This window comes from Phalacrocorax carbo, chromosome 1 (genome assembly GCF_963921805.1).
Source record: "Phalacrocorax carbo chromosome 1, bPhaCar2.1, whole genome shotgun sequence".
In the NCBI taxonomy this organism is placed as follows: Eukaryota; Metazoa; Chordata; class Aves; order Suliformes; family Phalacrocoracidae; genus Phalacrocorax; species Phalacrocorax carbo.
In genome coordinates, this window is record NC_087513.1 from 137,612,024 (window position 1) to 137,629,728 (window position 17,705).

A 17,705-nucleotide genomic window follows, 5' to 3' on the forward strand; every position below is an offset into this window, starting at 1 on the left:
ACAAAATATTTCAGCTCCAGTATTTTTAAAATAAAACGGTATGTGCCAGATTGAACTCACTGCACCTTATATGCCTATATAATGACAACTTCAGACACGATCGTGTTGTGCCATAGAAGCAAATATCACTTGTACACATCTATTGATTCTCAATTTCATCATACATGTTTAAGCTTTGCTTATTAGACGCAAATGTTGATTTTTTTTTTCTTTGAGGAAGAGGAAACCAGCAATATCAGTATCTTGTAGCAATAAATGTCCTATCCAAAAACCATGTTTCCTTTTGCCTTAAATTTCACTTCCTGGCCCTTAACACAAAAACCAGTATTTTTAAACAGTGTCAAAGATACTGTATCCAGACTGTTTGTTTTTAATTTGGATCTCAGGTTAGATGGTGAGCAGCATGGCGGTCTACCACAGTTTTTATTTTCCCTTTCTTGGGCGCCAGCAAAGTGCTGTAATTTGAGTCACTTGCTAAATTTAGATTTAATTCTACTGGAATGAAAAATAACCCTCTTTCCACTCACTTCCCCTAACATATTATTGTGTGAGTTAATAAAATGTTTCTGATTCTATTTTATTTTTCTTTTAGTACTATTGTTTTATTTCACTTAGCCACAAGCCAATACAAACTCCAAATAGCGAGGCCTTTAGGCCTCTCCTTTGAATAACACCCTCTGGTTTGCAGAGGGGTACCCTCTCAAGCACTACAGCAAGATGTGTTGTTTTGCTAAAAAGTGAGAGAGCATATGAGGATTTTGGTTTTAAGTGCATCTGATTTATATTATTTTTGGAGACAGTCTTGTCTATGTTGGATTTTCTGGGTGGGAAGACCCCACAGTTTATTTTTGTATGTGTCTGTGTATGTATAGAAAATTGTGCATTTTTTCAGCTGCAGCAAATATGTAAATTGTGCAGATATAGTTACGTGCTGAGTGCTACGGGTAAAGTGCATTAGGAGGAAGACTGGAATTTTATTTTCTGGCTCCCATGCACTAGGAAAATGCCATGGTGTTTGAATTAAATACTGAATAATTTGTGCTGCAAATGACTAGAGGTAGAGTCTACACCCATGGTGAAAGGAAATAGTTCCCAGCTTGACTTGCCTTTCGGAGGAAGGAATGGTAGATCTCTGTTCACTGATGTTTGGCTCAGTAACAAGTATGTTGGTTTCCAGCTGTAAAATGATGCTACTGTGGAGCCGTGATAAAGGATACTCAGATAAGACCTGAAAGCAGGCCCAGAGGGAAGGTAATCTGAACATTAAAAAAACTTCCAGACTACTACAAAGAGCCAGCTCCTATGGGGAAGAAATTTGGAATTTATAAATAGCAGCAAAGAAAGGGCACTTACCTTATATAGGCCCATGTGGAAAATGCATAGGGTCAGCTCATGAATACTGTGGAATTTAACTTGACTTGAACCTGTTTCCTTTAGATTTTTATTGAAGAAATCAGTTAGGGAGTTCGGTATGGATGATTTTTCCAGAGGGTGATTTTTTTTTTAAATGACCTCTTTTTCTTAAGAACCGTTCCTTGAATCAAGTTCTTGTGCATGGAGAAAATGCCCGTCACATGCAGAACCCATGATGCGTAGGCACAATGTGGTGATGGCTGACCTCAGCTATATTTTCATGCCTCAGCTACTGAGAACCTACTGAAATTTTAACCTAAAATTAAAATATCATCACTATAAATTTCATTTGGCTTCACTCATGAAGTTGAGGGTTAGGACTGGAGAGGTAAAGAACAGGTTTTCTAAACAACAGAATAAGCTGTGAAAGCAAATGCCTTTCAATTTACCTGTGACTTGACCCGTCGGCTACAGCAGTGCTGTTCCTGTGATTTTGAGTAGGTTTTCATACCTCATAAACCCAGCTGGAAAATACACATATTTAAAGAACAGATCACCAGGCTAAAGGTTTGAGTCCCTCCCCTGTCCCCAGCGGTACTTGAGAAGCAGCTGTGACATTTGGCATTTTTCTGCCTGCAGATGTGGATCCAGCTATTATATAGCGCTGGCTTCTGGTGGTTGTTTTGCTATGCCGTTGATTCTTACTTGGTGGTAAGAAGATCAGCTGGACTGAGGTACCGGAGTTAAAGCTCTGAATTTGTTATTTTCCTTCCTACACTGTATGTCCGTGCTTGTCTGCAGCTACCTAAGTGTGTAAGTGAATCTTGTACAAACATCTGATGCTCATGCGGTTGGCAGGTAATGGTACGGATGAGTGGTGTGCTAAGTGCTTAAACTGCGAGGGCAATACTCAGATATTGATTTGGTTTTGTCGAACTGGAATTTAAATGTAACTGAATTCATTTAACCTTTGGAAAAATAGGGAGCAGATTGGGCTCTATAAACTTTATTGCAGTGAGATAACTACTTTTGTCCCTGCTCTGTACCTGAAATTGATTCTTGTGGCAAAAAGAGTTTTATCCTGAAAATAAAAAAGTGATACAAAAGTAGTAGGGGGAAAGTGATGAATTTCATATAGTTCATTCTCCAGGTTTGTTTTTTTTTCTCAGATTTTCTATTTTATCTGCTTCTCAGTGTTGTCATTATTACGCTTCTGATCACATTTGTAAAATTTTAAAGAAAAATATCTCTTTACTATACATTTTCATGCAACAGAAGAACTTAAATGCTTTGGAAAGTACCATGCTTTAATGCCAGACAGAAGCTATAAGGTGTTTCTAAGTTGGTTGTTAGAAGGGCAAATTGACCTTCAGTTGCTACTGTTAAATATGCTATTATGTGACTGTTTCCAGGTGATACTGAGCAGTCAGGTACTGGATACATGGTTCATCTGGCAGATATTATCAAAGTGAGGATTTCTAATTTAACTTTAGCCTGTGGAGGATTAACCTGATTTTGTGAAGTCCCGTAGTTCTAGTCTGAAACACGTGGGACCTCCTTCCTTCCACCATCCTTGTTCACCAAAAAACTCACGTGTGTTTGAGATTGATTCTAAGATCAGAGTAAACAGCAGAAGACTTTCTACACACAGAGATCTGAATCTCCATAAGATGGGAGCAGTACCCAACTCTGAAAGTTAAACATAATTCTCTGCAAATTACAGAAGGGTTGGTTATTTGACTGTTTGGCTCCATTCTTAAGTTTTAATCCCCTAATTTGATCTCTGCAGGAGAAATGAAGGATGCAGGGGTTCCTTCTGGAGATTTGGGGATAAGGGAAAGGCTTTCCACCCTACAGGTTGGACGACACAGGACTTCTGTGTGCAAACCTGTGAACAACTGCTTTGGCTCAATCTTTTTCTGAATGCACCCCCCCACCCCATGTGCTTTCCTTAGTTTAATGTACTGCCAGCGTTGTTCTGCACCATTTCATATCTGTAACGCTCTGTCCCAGCGAGGGTCCTATTATTAAGTTGCAATGTGGAAAATGTAAGTTTTGGTATCTTTACTTAACACCTGCCCTGTTTCGTGCCTGCAGTACGATTGTGCTGTACCACATGATGACGTGGGGCCTCGCGGTGATGCTCTGCGTGGAGGGAATTGCACTGCTTTACTACCCTTCTCTCTCCAGGTAAGCAGGGCTCTGGGAACAGGCTGCGAAATCATAGCGCTCTCCGGTCATTTGAATGTCTTTCGGTCAGCTTCAGAGACAGACATCCAAATGTTGGGCTTTTTTCCATCTTTGACAAGTGTGTCCCACAGAGTCAGTGAGTATTCTGGAAATACCTGCCTGGATTTCAGGGGGCCCTGAAGAAGTATGCCAGGCAATACAAGCAGTTGGGCATGCTGCAGGGCTGTGATACAGCTTCTGCTATGAGCCACTGTTCTCCCACTCCTGGTTTTAGCTTTGTATTTGCTCCTTTGAATTTGAGAAAAATGGACAGATAGTGCATGTTAAAAATCAACCTTGTGTCCCATTTGAACTGGTGGTGAAGGTCTGTGAATTACAAGTTTAGTGTGTGTTTGCTTCATTCCTTTTACTTTTTTTTTAAGTTAAAGGAGACACAGAATAGCCAGAACTGTCGGCTGTGAAAAAAATAAATATGCATAAGCTGTTAATGATTTCTTCTCAGCTGTGAAAATGGCTTGGAGCATGCAATCCCACATTACATCACAACCTATGCCCCACTCCTGCTAGTGCTGGTGGTCAACCCAATCCTGTTTAGGAGGACGGTATCAGCAGGTATGTTCCTAATGGCCAGCATCAGTCAGTATTTGTTATTTAGCAGCATAACAATACTGTAAAAGGTCATGCCTGTGTATTCAGTGGTGTGGGATACCTCCTCATTAAAACATAGAGATACAGCAAAGGGTGGGAGGGAATCACCTATTGAAATGAAGATGCCATCTTGATGGGAAATTTGCCTGAGAGACCTACTCTGATGACATACTCAAGCTATGCTGTTATAAACCTCTGCTGCAGATTGGCAAAGGTGTTTCTATGTTACTAAATTACTCTTGATTTAAAGTATTTGAGGCAATGTATAGTGGGGATTATTGTAGTATTGATACCAACCTGGATTTTGAAATGGAATTTATTCTGGTTTTAAAATAAAGTTTGTGAGATCTGATAGTTGATTTAACTTCTTGGAAGCCCTGAACCTTTAAAAAAAAAAAATCTGATCAGAATTTTGTCACTCCTAATTCTGAGATTATGAAACAAATGGGAACTGTACACAACTCAGATGGGATCTTGAAGTTCCCATTTGATTTATTCTCCAGGGCTTTGAAGAAACAAGACTGAAAAAACCCCACAGATCCAATGCATTCTTTGTATGTAATACGGCCTGTGCTAGATGTTTGCAGTACCTGAATTCATACTTATCATCTACACATTGAATATATAAAAACAGCAACAGAAGACCTTGTATTCTCAGTTCAGTCTTCATTTCTTCTATCCCATATCCCTCAGTAATACTAATTTTCAAAGGAACAGTTGTGGCTTTAAAAAGTTGCTCCTATGAAAAGCTGCTCTTTTTATGGGAAAATACACACTGAGTATATTTGTGTTTGTGCATATGTATATTCCTTGTGATATCCGAACAGCATGTGGCATAACTATTTATATATTTGCTGACATTACGCCTTCAAGTTTTAGAGGTGTAGCCAATGCTGTATCAATTGCACAGTGAAAGATAATGTGCATAATAGGATAGAATGCATTCTATTTTAGTCTAAACTTCATGTAATAAATCATTATATCACACATTATATAGAAGTTGTGAGCACTACCTTTTGTTATGAAATAAAAGTACATTGACCATACTATTTTCTATTTTCAGTGGGATTGAGAGAAGAAAAACCAGCTAGTAGGATATCCCTCATTTTAGGAATCCATAATGGATGTGCTTCTTTTCCTTTAGTATTAGGCTATATGTGAGATTCCTCGACGATGGTCCTTCCAGCTTCTGAACTGCTGCTGGAGACAAGTCTATCCTTTCATTTGTTCCCTCTTTACAGACATCTATCTTCTGGATCCTTGTTCCTATAACTAACAAGATACATGTATATTACTGAACATAATTGTATACTTTCCAGTTGCATCCTTACTGAAAGGGAGGCAAGGGATTTACACAGAGAATGAAAGACGTCTGGGGACAGAGATCCAGATCCGCTACTTCAAAATTATGCTGGTATTCGTCATTTGGTAAGTGGTGCATTATTTTGTTTTAAACTGCCTTTTTCCCAGCTGGAGAGGGTCGGGGACTAGAATAGAGTCTGATGGGTTGCTTCATTTGTTTGTCTTTAGGCTTGGAGGGGAAGGTGGCTAATGAAGGCGTAGTTCTAAACTAGTTGACAAAGTAGCTGAATCACTCATGTAGCATCACAAGGCTGCGAGGAAATGATAAAAATGTTTAACCAACAGGAAAACAATAACCCCAAGAAACAATGGCAAAAAAAAAAAAAAAAAAGGTTGAGCATAGACTAAAGCTGTCTGGAACAACAGCTTCCCAGCACTGTGGCTGATAGATGGCTTTCCATACACAAGATTTCTCAGAGCCTCTTGTCACCAAACACATCACTGAAAACCTACAATAAATATGTTTCTAAGACTGGCTTCATGGCCCTGACTATGATTACATAATGCAGACAGCTCTGTGGTCTGCAGATCCCGAGTGTGTGAAAAAAGCATGGATGTTGACTGCAAATACAGGGTTATATGCCAGAAAAGAAACCTCCACATGACTGTGTGTGAAATTTCTGATAATTTAGCCTTTTTTTTTTAATATTCATCTTCCTCCATGAAAATATCGCTTTGGGGTAGGACAGGAAAGAGATAGGGAGGAGAGACAGGAGGAAACAAGGGAAGTGGGGAAGGAGGGAGGTTGCATACCTCATCCCCAAATCCCTGCGCCTCTGCTCCAGCAGCACCATCCAGCGGAGTGGTGACTGGAACCAGAGGTACTGGATACACACAGCAAAACTGAGCTGAAACAGAGCCTCCTTTTGCAGGAAGCAGTTCTTACTGCAATCTCACAATTATCACACAGCAATAAAGGCCCCAGAAGGGGTGGTCATCCGCTCTACAAGGGCCTGTGCGGTGACCTAGCAAGAAGTGGTCACTGCTGTGACGTGTTTACTACTTACGTGGGTTCCACAAGTGATGGGGAGGAAGGAAATGGTCCTGGAGTAGTGAAATGACTTGGACAAACTTCACAGTCTCTACGGCTACTTTACTTTATATATGCAGGTACATTAATGCATGTTACATTGCTTTAAAAGGCTAAGCAGGGAGACAGGCTGCCTTTTGATCTTCTCCTGGCTGCTGTACACTGGAGGGAAATGATTGCCCTTTCTTGGGGAATAGCAGGGTCCGCTTGACCCGGGAGAGAGGTTTCTAGTGCGAAGGGTGGGGTAGCCAGCGGGAGAGGGGGAGAGAGTGAGCGGTGAACAAGCCTGCAGCATGGCTTCCTGGAAATTGTTGAAATAATGAGGAGCAGAGATTTAGCCAGGCTTCCAGGGTTGTGGAAAGAACGAGCCTTATTCTGGAGTCCAGAGGCACCACAGAAGTGTGTTGCAACCTCAGGAATGGTGGCCAGCTTGCTGGTCTGGGAGCAAGCATGAAAGAAAGGACCAGTTCCCTAAGGACACAGTTTGTTTATTTCCATTCTGTCTCGTTCTGGGCTTTCCTATTAAAAAAAATAAACATGACTCTAGTTTTGGGTCTTGTTTTCATGATAAAATGTAAGTTTTAGAGTGTAAGCACGCTTTCAAAGGTTACTGTACGGAAAAACTGAGGCAGTCCCATCTCAGAAGCTTAGGGAAGTTGCCCTTCCATCCCAGAGGTCAAATGTGAGATGAGTTAGTCAGAGACAGCAGGTTGGGGCAAAACGGGGTGGAAGAGATTTGGGAGGGGAGAGCAGGTTTTACACTGTGTTAAAAATATAATTGCAGGAAGAACAGGTATAGAAAGTATGGCATAAGTGCTGATGGTTTCTTTTCCAACACTGCAGTGTGTCTGAAACTGTAAAGAAGCGCAGGTCTGACTGTTTAGAAGTCACAAGAAGTTACAGCCCTTTACTATAACCTTTATTTACTGTAGAATGTCCTCAGTTTCTTTCACAGGATGAGGTTTGATTATGCTTAACCTTTGGAAACTGAAATTACCTTTATTCCATAAAGCTGATGGCTTTTTCAAGGATTTTAAAGTAGACTTTGGTTTTGTTTTGTAGTTTTTTAACATACATTTTGAAAGTCTGCTGTAATTTCACCCTGAAATTCTAACTCCAGCTAGAGTTTCTGCAGCCTTTTACAACACCCAAGCATAAAATTGGTTTCCTTCTCTGTGAGCAGTATCCTTCTATAGACGCAAGCAAAAGAAGTCAGCACGCACGATGTTCCTGTTAGGATCACAGTTGTGTATCACCTCAGTTTTATCCTCAATTTACTGCTCTGCAGCAAGCTCAAATGGTCAGGTTCTTGTTTGCTTGCTTGTTTGTTTGTTTGTTTGTTTGTGTGTTTGTTATACTGACTTCTTTGACTAGGCCTGGGCTAGCAGGTAAGCGTCTGGTTTTTGGTCACAGGGACCTACTGGTCCCTTCAGATTGAGACTTAACATTAAAAAAACCTCACTCTCCTTATTAGTGATCCTAATTTCTGTAATTTGAAAGTAAAGCATATTTAACATACACATACACACATATATATAACTGTCTTGTTCTCTTCCTCTTCTTTATTACTGCAATAGCTGGTCATCTAATATCATCAACGAGAGCCTTTTGTTCTACCTCGAAATGCAGCCAGATATCAATGAACTGCTCCTGAAAAACATCAGAAGTGCTGCGCTGATCACATGGATTATAATGGTACTTCAGCCGTGACATTGCTTAGTCTTAGAAATTACTTTTATAAGACTGTTGGAACAGCACCAGTGTAGCTGGTGGTTTGTGATTTTGGGGAAATATAAACACTTTGAAAATCAAGGAAGAAAAGCAGAAAGTAAGAGAGGAAGGAGCGGTCACTGGGAATGCTTTTCACATATAAACTTTGCCAAAAATGCACCAAAGGCCAACTTTTTCTCCCATTTAGTGGAGTATGCATTCTCTCTGTGAGTGATTGCTACCCATTTTAAGATCCAGAACAGACCACTACAATGATTTCTAGTCTAACCTCGCTAACCTCTGCCATAAAGCAAGCTACGAAGGTTTAGCTCACGATTCCCGAAGGTTCCCCAATAAAATGGGCATTTTCTGGTAACTCTCTGTTTGTGACCAGGGTTTTGTTTATTATAAAGAATAATTGCATCTTATATCATGATATTTGGGTAATTATTCAGGGATAAATAAATGAAAAATCTTGAAAGCAATGCACCACAAAATAGCTGTAAGAGGCTGGCTTATAACTGTATCCTACCCTCTTTTCTCCTACTGGAATATTTGACAAAGGATTTTACAGATGTGATATTGCAGGTTGCTTTTCCAAGAAAGTTTCTTCTGGAGCTATTAAATACCTGTAAGGTCTGAGTGTGCTTTGTGTAGTTAAGCCCTTGAGCAGTTCTGTATTGAAGGGTTAAGCGATGCAACTGCTCCTCCTCTGACAAGGAGTCACATTCATGTGACAGGGACCTTGCTCCCGCTCACCTGCAGAGCAAGAGGTCAGGCCTAGGAACTGAGCTATGTTTTAAATTGGCTGTAAAAATAATTTGCTCTTTTCCAATGAGAAAAATAGAAACAGCTAATGCCATTTACTTGCCGAGCATCCCACAGCGCTGTGAACAATTTGTTTGGAAATCACTTGAGTTTTCTTTTTCAGTGTCTCTCCCTGTTTCTCCATCCCACTTTGATGGACTTTTTCACTGGCTCAGGAATCTGCAGCAATTCCAGGCAGATCAATTGCTGCTATTTTTAAAAACTTGACTCTGTGTGTGCTAGTGTCTCTCATATATTTGACTTGGCTTCTAGTGAAAAATGTAATATTTGCTTTGTGAATAAAAAAGTCTAGAGCTTGTGGGGAATGTTAAAAACACACCGGGGGATTGACCAGCTAAAATTCATGCTAGAAAACCATTCGGCGCTTATTGTTCACTGGGACGGCCTCGGCATATGGGAATAACAGGTCGTGCTATTTCACTCCAACTTGTTTGTGTCCGCAATGGGAACAACACACACTTTTACCTGCATGCAAATCGCATCTTTTAAAGACAGCGGTTGTTCCGTGAAAGGGAAGTTGTTAATGTTTGCAAAGTGTTTTGCTGGAGTTCAAAGTGAAGCCTTGCTGGTGTAACTCCTGTTGCACTTCTCTTTCCTAGGGGGTTCTTAATCCGATGCAAGGCTTCCTCTTCACATTAGCTTTCTATGGCTGGACGGGATGGAGAGTGGACCTGAAATGGCGAAAGAGAGAAGTACCCTGGGAATCGATGTCCTCATCAACTGCGGGTGAAAATGCCTATCCCTCACCAGTGAATTACCAAAGCAACATCCATGATTCAAAGAAGATCTCGACAACTGACAGCCAGCAGACCGATGAGGCTATAAGCATGTTGTCTGAAAGTAACACTAGCGGCGATGACAGGTTAACCAGGAGCTCTCCCATCTACCAGGGCTGGTAGTTTATAGGTGCAGAGCTGGATCCCATTTCTCAGGTTGTCAAGAATCATAAAACTGTATGAACCGCTCCGTATTCTGGAATTAGGTTTGTGCCCAATGACTTGATGGCATTTCCTATAACGTGTGTGTTTGTGTGAGAAAGAGCGTGTGAAATTGAGAGAAATTATGGTTTATGTCTTCATTTGCCTTATGGGAGATGTGTTAAAAGGTATAAAAGCCTGATCATTTTTCAGCAGGAGGTTATCTTTGCAAAGATGTATCTTACTTATGATTCATTTTCATCCATTCTGTTTTAATCTCTCTTGTAGCCTCCGTATGGTAGGAGAGCCTTTTGTTTAAATAAATGGACTATTAATATGTTGGGTTTTTAAATGTGTTGCCTTGCTTGCCTTGCTCAGCATAAAATTCCTCACCCAGAATTACAGCTCTAGGATTTCTGAGACACCATTTCCAGCCTTGACACTCTGGTGAAACGTTACTGACAGAAAACTTTGACATAAGCACAAATATTCCCTGTTCGTGTAGAATCTCACTGAAATAGCCTTTTAGCTTGTTTATAAGAATTTTCTGTTTGGTTTTATCTAGGGTGCTGAAAGGCTATTTTTAAAAAAAATATCAAGCCCAGTCTAGGCTCCATAAACGCTTCAGAATAGTGGCTCCAGTTCACTCCTTCAAGCAAAAATAACCCTTCAAACTGTTCTTTAGTATGGATTCAGTGGTCCTTATATGTACTTGTCTAAGAGGGTTGTGACTGTTAGGGGCAGGTGCAGTAAGAGGTAACATTTGCAAAAAACACCTCGATGGTCTGAATGCTCATCAAAAGCCAGAATAATTGGAATCAATAGCCCTTTTGCTGAGGTGTGCTCCATTTTATGTCTTCGTCTGCTGAACGAAGAGATATGAAATCCACGCTCCTTATCTTCTCAGATACATACCTCTTTTGGTGCAGTGCCCTAAGTACCTATATCCAAACAATTCCCCAGACCGGTTGAAAGTTAAGAAAAAATGATGGTCATGTCTACCACAGGCTTTTAACTTCATATCAAAAGTAAAAGTAGTGTGAATTAAGTCTGTTTGTGCTGGAAGATGTTTACAAGTCAGTTTGACCAAAGGCACGGGCATAAAACAAAACCTATTTTTTAAAACCCTCTTCACATCCATTTTGGCTCAACTTCACTGGCTGTCCACACCATTCTTTTCCAATCCAGTTCAGCCCCAGCTATTGTAAAGAAATTAAATATATTATTAAAGACAGCTGAAAGGTTAGTGCAATAATAACATGTTATTAAGCTGTTGGGTTGCTGAGGGGAGTCCCAGGATGGTTGGAGAAGCAGGCTTAGCAGAAGCTATACAGAAAAATATTGATTTGCTATTTTAAATAAAACACCTTCTTGAAGCAATCATTTGGTACAAAGGTGTTAAACAATGATCCGTTAATTATTTAGGCAGATCATTACAGAGCTGTGGTTGGTTTGTAGCAAATCTTCTACATCGTGCCCTGTAGAAGCCTCTGTGGTTTTATGGCTTTATGTTGCTGTTCTAGTTGTCAGAAATACTGGCAGATCACCAGAGCCTTTCTTTTCATCACAGTCACTTCTTTCCTAGCCAAGTATGAAGAGAAAGCACAGGGACCTGGGGGCAGTTTATATTGATCCTTATGAAATAGAGACCACATTTTTGGTGCAATACCCATCATTGTAGGGTTCAAAAGATCAGGAAAAAGGCAGAGGTGGAGTTGTTGGTAAACCTTTTCAGATGCTAGGGCGTGGGCCAAGCTACAAAACCCTAAAACCAAATAAACAGCCTCTGGCTTCATGGGAATCATCATGTGGCATGAAAGCGCTTGGGAGGTAACAGGCTGCAGCGAGAGGCCCTGTGGGAGGACTGAACAACTAATCCCTCCTTCCTTCCGCTGCTGCAGGGCCTACGTGGGACGGGGGCAGATGAGCAGCCCCTGAGCGGTGCCAGGTGGCTGCTGGTGCTGGAGCTCCCCTGTGCTGGGGCATCCTCCTGCAAGGGCTGCACTTTTCTTCCCTCCCTTTCTCCTTCTTTCAAGGTTGTCCTTGGGGTGTGTGTAGCATGTCTCTGTATTGGGATGCCATCATGAAAGATTAGGAGTCACCTGAGAGCTTAAACACTAATGCTGATGCACTGAGAACATGAAGTGGGGCATAGCGGAGCAAACCAACAGCAACTTTTAACTTGCAAAAGAAGTAGGTGTGAGGAGAATTTCCTTACCTGCTGTTCCCAGCCTCTGGTGAATGTTCACAAGACGTTCCTCCACAGCTTAAAATGGGGTATTAATTGATTCTGCTCATGTGTAACCATGACCGTATTTGATCTTACCCCGCACGGACTTTGTTCTTGCCTCACCGGTCAACAGCTCAAGCAAAGCATTGCCTTTGCCAAGTGTTGCAGGGTGTGCCTGTCCCTTCCCATCAGGAGCGTGCTTTTGAAGTGCATCTCCCGCTTGCCCCCGCTGCCGGCGCTTGCTGCGTGCACGTTGTGGGGTGGCCTCAGGCTGCCGCAGCAGGCTGCATTTTGCGGGGAGCTAAGTGTTTGCTCCGAGGGTCAGCGAGAGCATGCTATAGGCACCGTGTCCTGGACAGTATTGCTGCAACACTGACCTGAACGCTGCTTTCTTAAATGTGCCACCTACCCTCTCCTGACAGGAGCCTGGTGCTTATCTGCACATAGAAAAACATCCTAGTTTTCATTTGGACAATGATTTGTATCTGCATAGTTATCACAGTGTGTTAATTTCTGCATCCAGATTTCTAGCCTACGATGGTACAGAGGGTTGCTTCAAAAATGCTTATTTTTAGGAGCGTGCTGGCAGGCTGCTTCTGCTGAATGTGGGAAGTGCTTGTCTCTGGCCTGAATATTTGTTTTCTAAGGTATGTTTCAAACATGGCTTGGATTAACAGGGGAAAGATCTTGTCAATACCAACATAGATGCAGAGTCTATTTTCTTCACCTTATGCTATCTGTGGGAGGGCAGTTGGGAACATCTTTAGTTTGTGAGCAGAAATACATCTGTTTCTCTGGAACAGCAAAGTGTCACTGAGAGGAGGAGTAAATAGGGAATGCGATCAGGTATCATCTAATATGTGTAGCTAAAGTCCATGCTTTGAGAGTACAGCAATTGTCAGTTTTAGCTTGTTATATTTTGGGCATACCAGAGCACAACAAAGCCTTCCTGAATTTACTGAAGGAAAAAAAAAAGGTTGATCTATGCACTGAAATAAAATTGTTGTAGTGGAATCGCATATAAAGGTTGTCTATGTATACAGGGCAGTGCAGCAGAATTGCCTCTGTTTAACACCCCCCTCGCCTCCCAGCCAGCTTATCAAAGCCAACCATACACAGCAAGTGTTCTCTGTGTTCACCAAAACTTATTTTTAAGCCCTCAAAGATAAAATGAAAAATTCCAGGAAAAGTGTCCTCTCATATCCTGTAATACTTTCTTAACCACCCCTAGCTGTTCTCTTCTGGTGGAAGAGGACGCATGGGATGGTATTTATTTGTCTCATACCTTTAATTACTATTTTATTTGGCCAGATGTTTAGGCTAATTGGAAAGCTGAAACACGAGCACTAGTAAAATCATAAACTACTTGAATATGTAGACTTTTTGCATACAAAAGCTCTGCATTTATGAGGTCCACCATATGTCTGAATACCAAAATACTAACTACACCCCTCATTAAGCCCTTCCTCTGGTCTTGTAGACCAAATACATAGAGAAAGCTAGGAAGTGAAAGGCTAAATGTGATTCCACCCCTCCTGCATCCCCCGTGTAACAGGACGTAACCTGTAATTCAGAAGCCGTCCTTGTGTATTCATAATGAAAATTTATCTGATCATCTTCAATTTTCTTAATTTTCCCTTATTCCTTAATCTTACAGTAATCTCAGATGGAAATCACTAAACTACATGGTAGCTAATTTTAAGACAGGTCAGATGATGTTTGGGTCACGCATCCTTTGCGGAACAGATGTGGATCTGTGTGGACATTGAAGTTGGCAGCTGAAGAAGATGAAGTCTTACTGAGAGGAAAACAGGGAGCACAATCAAATCCAGGGTTGCATTTGAATCTTTTTCCTGGACAGTTTCTGTTCCCTAAGATATGCCGTGAGCTGTGTGGAGAGTTGGTTCTCCCACCACACCTCTAAGCAAACTCTTAAACATTCAGAGAGCTAAACTTATTAGGGGATTTGTAGGTAAAGTTTTCAAACGGCTGACAAAACCCTAAAGCCAACTAAAGCATTTTCTTCCGCACAGCTAACAAGAACAGGTGTCTTTCTAGCTCTCTCCAGCTAGAGTCCTAGAAAAGCAGTCAGACCGTCATACCTAGAAAGAGAACCACTGTAGCCATCCCTAGGCCTCTGCTCCGTGTGCTTAAATGTGTGGTACCGTGAGGACCTGCTGGGCTGTGAACTTGCACGGCTCAATCTACAGAAAGGACCAGCAGTGGGGCAGGGCTGTTTTTGTATGTGCTGTGTGATTAAAAGCCTTGAGAAGAGGTTTTGCTGTTCATGGCATCGCTGGAGTGAGGGTTGAAAGACTGACCGGGTGAGTGGCCTTGCTGGAACCCACCACAGCCAATGGGACCGTGTGAGTTGGGTCAAGTGCAATATAATGGAAACATTGGTGAGACCCAAAGGTGGCATCCCATGTAGAAAAGCCCATGTTTCTAATTAATATAGAAACATTTATGGCTCAGAGGTAGAAAGCTCATCTCTAAATCTTGATTCGAATGTCTTCAGGATTAGGGAGTTTTTAGAACCCTGGAAATTAGTTCAAGCTTCTCTGTGTTTTGCAGGAGTGATTATTTTGTGAAGTGGTTAGCTGATAACAAAACAAAATAAATTTGATGGGCTCCTTCAGTGTCTCATACATCATGCGTGTTTTCACCAGTTAGTATGGGATAAGGCAGGTTCAGGGCAATTGTGTTTATTAGAGCATTAGTTAAAGTTTTCACTTATAATGACATAGAGTTGACTCTAATATGTTGTTAGCTGTATTTGCTTCTGCAGGGCTGTGTGGCTGAGCCTACATGTATTTCAAATTTTATTTTGAGTACCTTTTACAAGCAGAATGAGAGGTGAAAATGCAACACTGTGTTAAAGAACTACTAGAAAAAGATATCTGTTAGTTGTCTGTGTTATGGTAGGTGCCTTCTTTGCCCAAACGACTATAATGCCCAAAGTTTTAGAAAAAGCTGTAATGGGTCTGGGAAGTTGGAGTCACGTAAAACCAGTTAATGGAGTCAGAGCTGGAGTTTGGCCGTGTACAAGCCGTAAGCTGCATGGCGCAGTGAAAGCAGCATAAATGTGTAGGACATGGGAATGCCAGCTTGTGTGGGTGTTCACACTGAGCATGTTAATTGATGTTAATATGGACTGGGGATAACAAGGGAGACTTCCCTGCCCGGAGTCACCTGAGTAGGGTGAGGAAACAAATACTTCAGAGCGGAAGTGTCCTAGCTTTCCCTTTCCTCACTCCAAAACAAATCAGCTTCTCATGAAGGTGAAATGAGCAATCCCACTGAAATAAAATATCCTATGATGTTGAGTGAGGGATATATTCTGGGCACCTTCCAGATAAGATTAGGATTTAGCAGACAGAAAGCCTCAGCTACAAGAAGCTGCAGGAGTCCCCTTAGAAAAATCGCTGTAATGTATTTCAGTCCTGGTGAAGCATTACGTGATCTGCTGCTGCTTGAGCAGTTGGCAGGCAGAATATAGCATTTTGCAGGTCTTTAGCAGGGATGTAGGAAAATAGCCCAAGTGACTGCTTTTCTCCCCAGCAGACGCTAGCTCTCCACCCCACTTGGAGTTTCTCTGACTACTTTTTAATGGAAAACCTTCTGTAAGAAGAATGCAGCTTTTACTGAGGAGGCTGTACAGGGTTGGTTTGAATTCACATTTCCATTTTGTTTGGTTGAACAGGTTAAAAGCCTCGTGGCGAGACCAGGGGAAGGCTCTGTTATAAAAGGCAATTGTGGCTTAAGAAGTGCTTCAGTTCTCCAGCACTGGTATGAATCCAGTTTTGCTGTAGCGGGGGACTGAAACCCGTTGTCATCCAGTGACAGTGTGTTGGCTTCTCTGAAAACAGTTTGCAGTCTTAATTCGACTCCCAAACCACAGGCGTCCGTTTTGCGGGAGCTGCCCTGGGGGACAAGCCCTGGAAGCGCCTGGGCCTGACATCTAGCCCCCCGTATCACCATGCTGGGCAGCCAGCTCCAGGTGGCCCTGCTGGAGCAGGGGGTTGGGCCAGGTGACCTCCAGATGTCCCTTCCAGCCTCAAGTAGTCTGTGATTCAAAGCCTCCTGTGAGCTGTGCTCTCACCCTCACCCCGTTAGGGCTTTTGGTCAGGCATTGGGCACGGACTAATGGGCATTAAAGAAGTTCACATTGTTGTTTCTGAGCTGGGAGCGTGCATGGAGCATTTCATCATCTGAGCCTTTTGAAGGATCTGGAGACTGAATTCACTCAGGAAAATGAGGGAGCCGGTGGCTTTGATGTGCATCACAAAATGGCTGCCATCTCTGGCAAGGAAGGGCATTCCAGCTGGAGCTGTTAGTCCGCTGTGGTTAGAAACTAACAGCCATGCATGTCAGAGCGTCTCTCTACAAAGCTTCTGAATGAAAATCATCCTGTCATTTATATTTACAAATACGAGTATGGTATGATCTTAATCTGAACAAAAATTTACAACAGGTAAATTTGCCCTGCAAAGCTTGAATAGAAGAAATTGGGTATTCTTTGCTTGCCCGAAAGTAAAAACAGTATTTGTATAAAAATAACACAGTCAATTTGAGTAATGATACCAGTCAGTTGAAAAAGAAAAGTCGGTATGCCAAAAAGCCCACCAAGTAATTTGTGTCACCTGAATGCAATAAATAGGAAGACAGCCATGAAATCCACCTAAGCATCCACTGAAAAAGATGTTTGATGTATAAAAGGAGTCTTTATCATCTGTTTATAAATGAGAAGATCTGCAGTTAAAAAAAGCCCGAGACAGCTTTGAAGACCTGACTTTTTTTTGTAACATCAGAAGGGGGGGTCTTCTTCAACTTTTTTCTTCAGGCCTCATTACTTCACCAGGGTTTATCAGCGGCAGTACTGCTTTCCCATCCCCGGCAGCAGGGAGGAGCACGCTGACATCGTAGAAACCATCCAGTGATGAAAATGACGGGAAGACTTTGTGTTGCTCCGTCGCTTGGTTGCTGGGACTTATCACGTTTTGGAGGGACAAGAATCCTTTTAAGCTTTCAGGCTTTTCCACAGGTGTCATTTGTGTCTTGCAAAGCTGGGCCTTGACGTGTGGTGGCTGGCGAGGTGGCAGCTCGCTATTGCCTGTGGCTCTGTCCTGCTGTGGGTGACAGTACCCAAGGGGACTCTGGGTCTCTGTGCCCTGGTGTCATATTGGGCTGAAATTCAGGCAATCTCTGCCCTCGCTTCCATGGGAAGGAACCTTGGGCTTACGGGGTGGAAAAGAGCCGTGGTAGCTTGAGATGGGTTCTCTCCCTCTGGAGAACAGGATGACAGCGTGTCTGTTAATAAAGACAACCTTTGCTGGCCAAGCCTTGTCCTAACCTAGTTTTTCACCAGCTTTCCTCTGCCTCTCATGACCTACTGAACACTTTCACACAGCCTAGCCAAGAGGGATGCCGAGGCCTT

General features: G+C 42.1%; 1 protein-coding gene across 2 annotated transcripts in view; it reads left to right on the plus strand.

Annotated features, from left to right (window-relative positions):
* Window positions 1–10,375, plus strand: part of GPR143 (G protein-coupled receptor 143) — a 30,464-nt gene extending 20,089 nt beyond the window's left edge. For both annotated transcript variants that reach the window (XM_064437159.1, XM_064437169.1), the window contains exons 4-9: window positions 1,993–2,087; window positions 3,451–3,543; window positions 4,046–4,155; window positions 5,511–5,619; window positions 8,161–8,278; window positions 9,721–10,375. In XM_064437159.1, the coding sequence (XP_064293229.1) occupies window positions 1,993–2,087; window positions 3,451–3,543; window positions 4,046–4,155; window positions 5,511–5,619; window positions 8,161–8,278; window positions 9,721–10,020 (825 nt within the window). In that variant the 3' untranslated portion in view covers window positions 10,021–10,375. The remainder of the gene's footprint in view (window positions 1–1,992; window positions 2,088–3,450; window positions 3,544–4,045; window positions 4,156–5,510; window positions 5,620–8,160; window positions 8,279–9,720) is intronic.
* The last annotated feature ends 7,330 nt before the right edge of the window (window positions 10,376–17,705 follow it).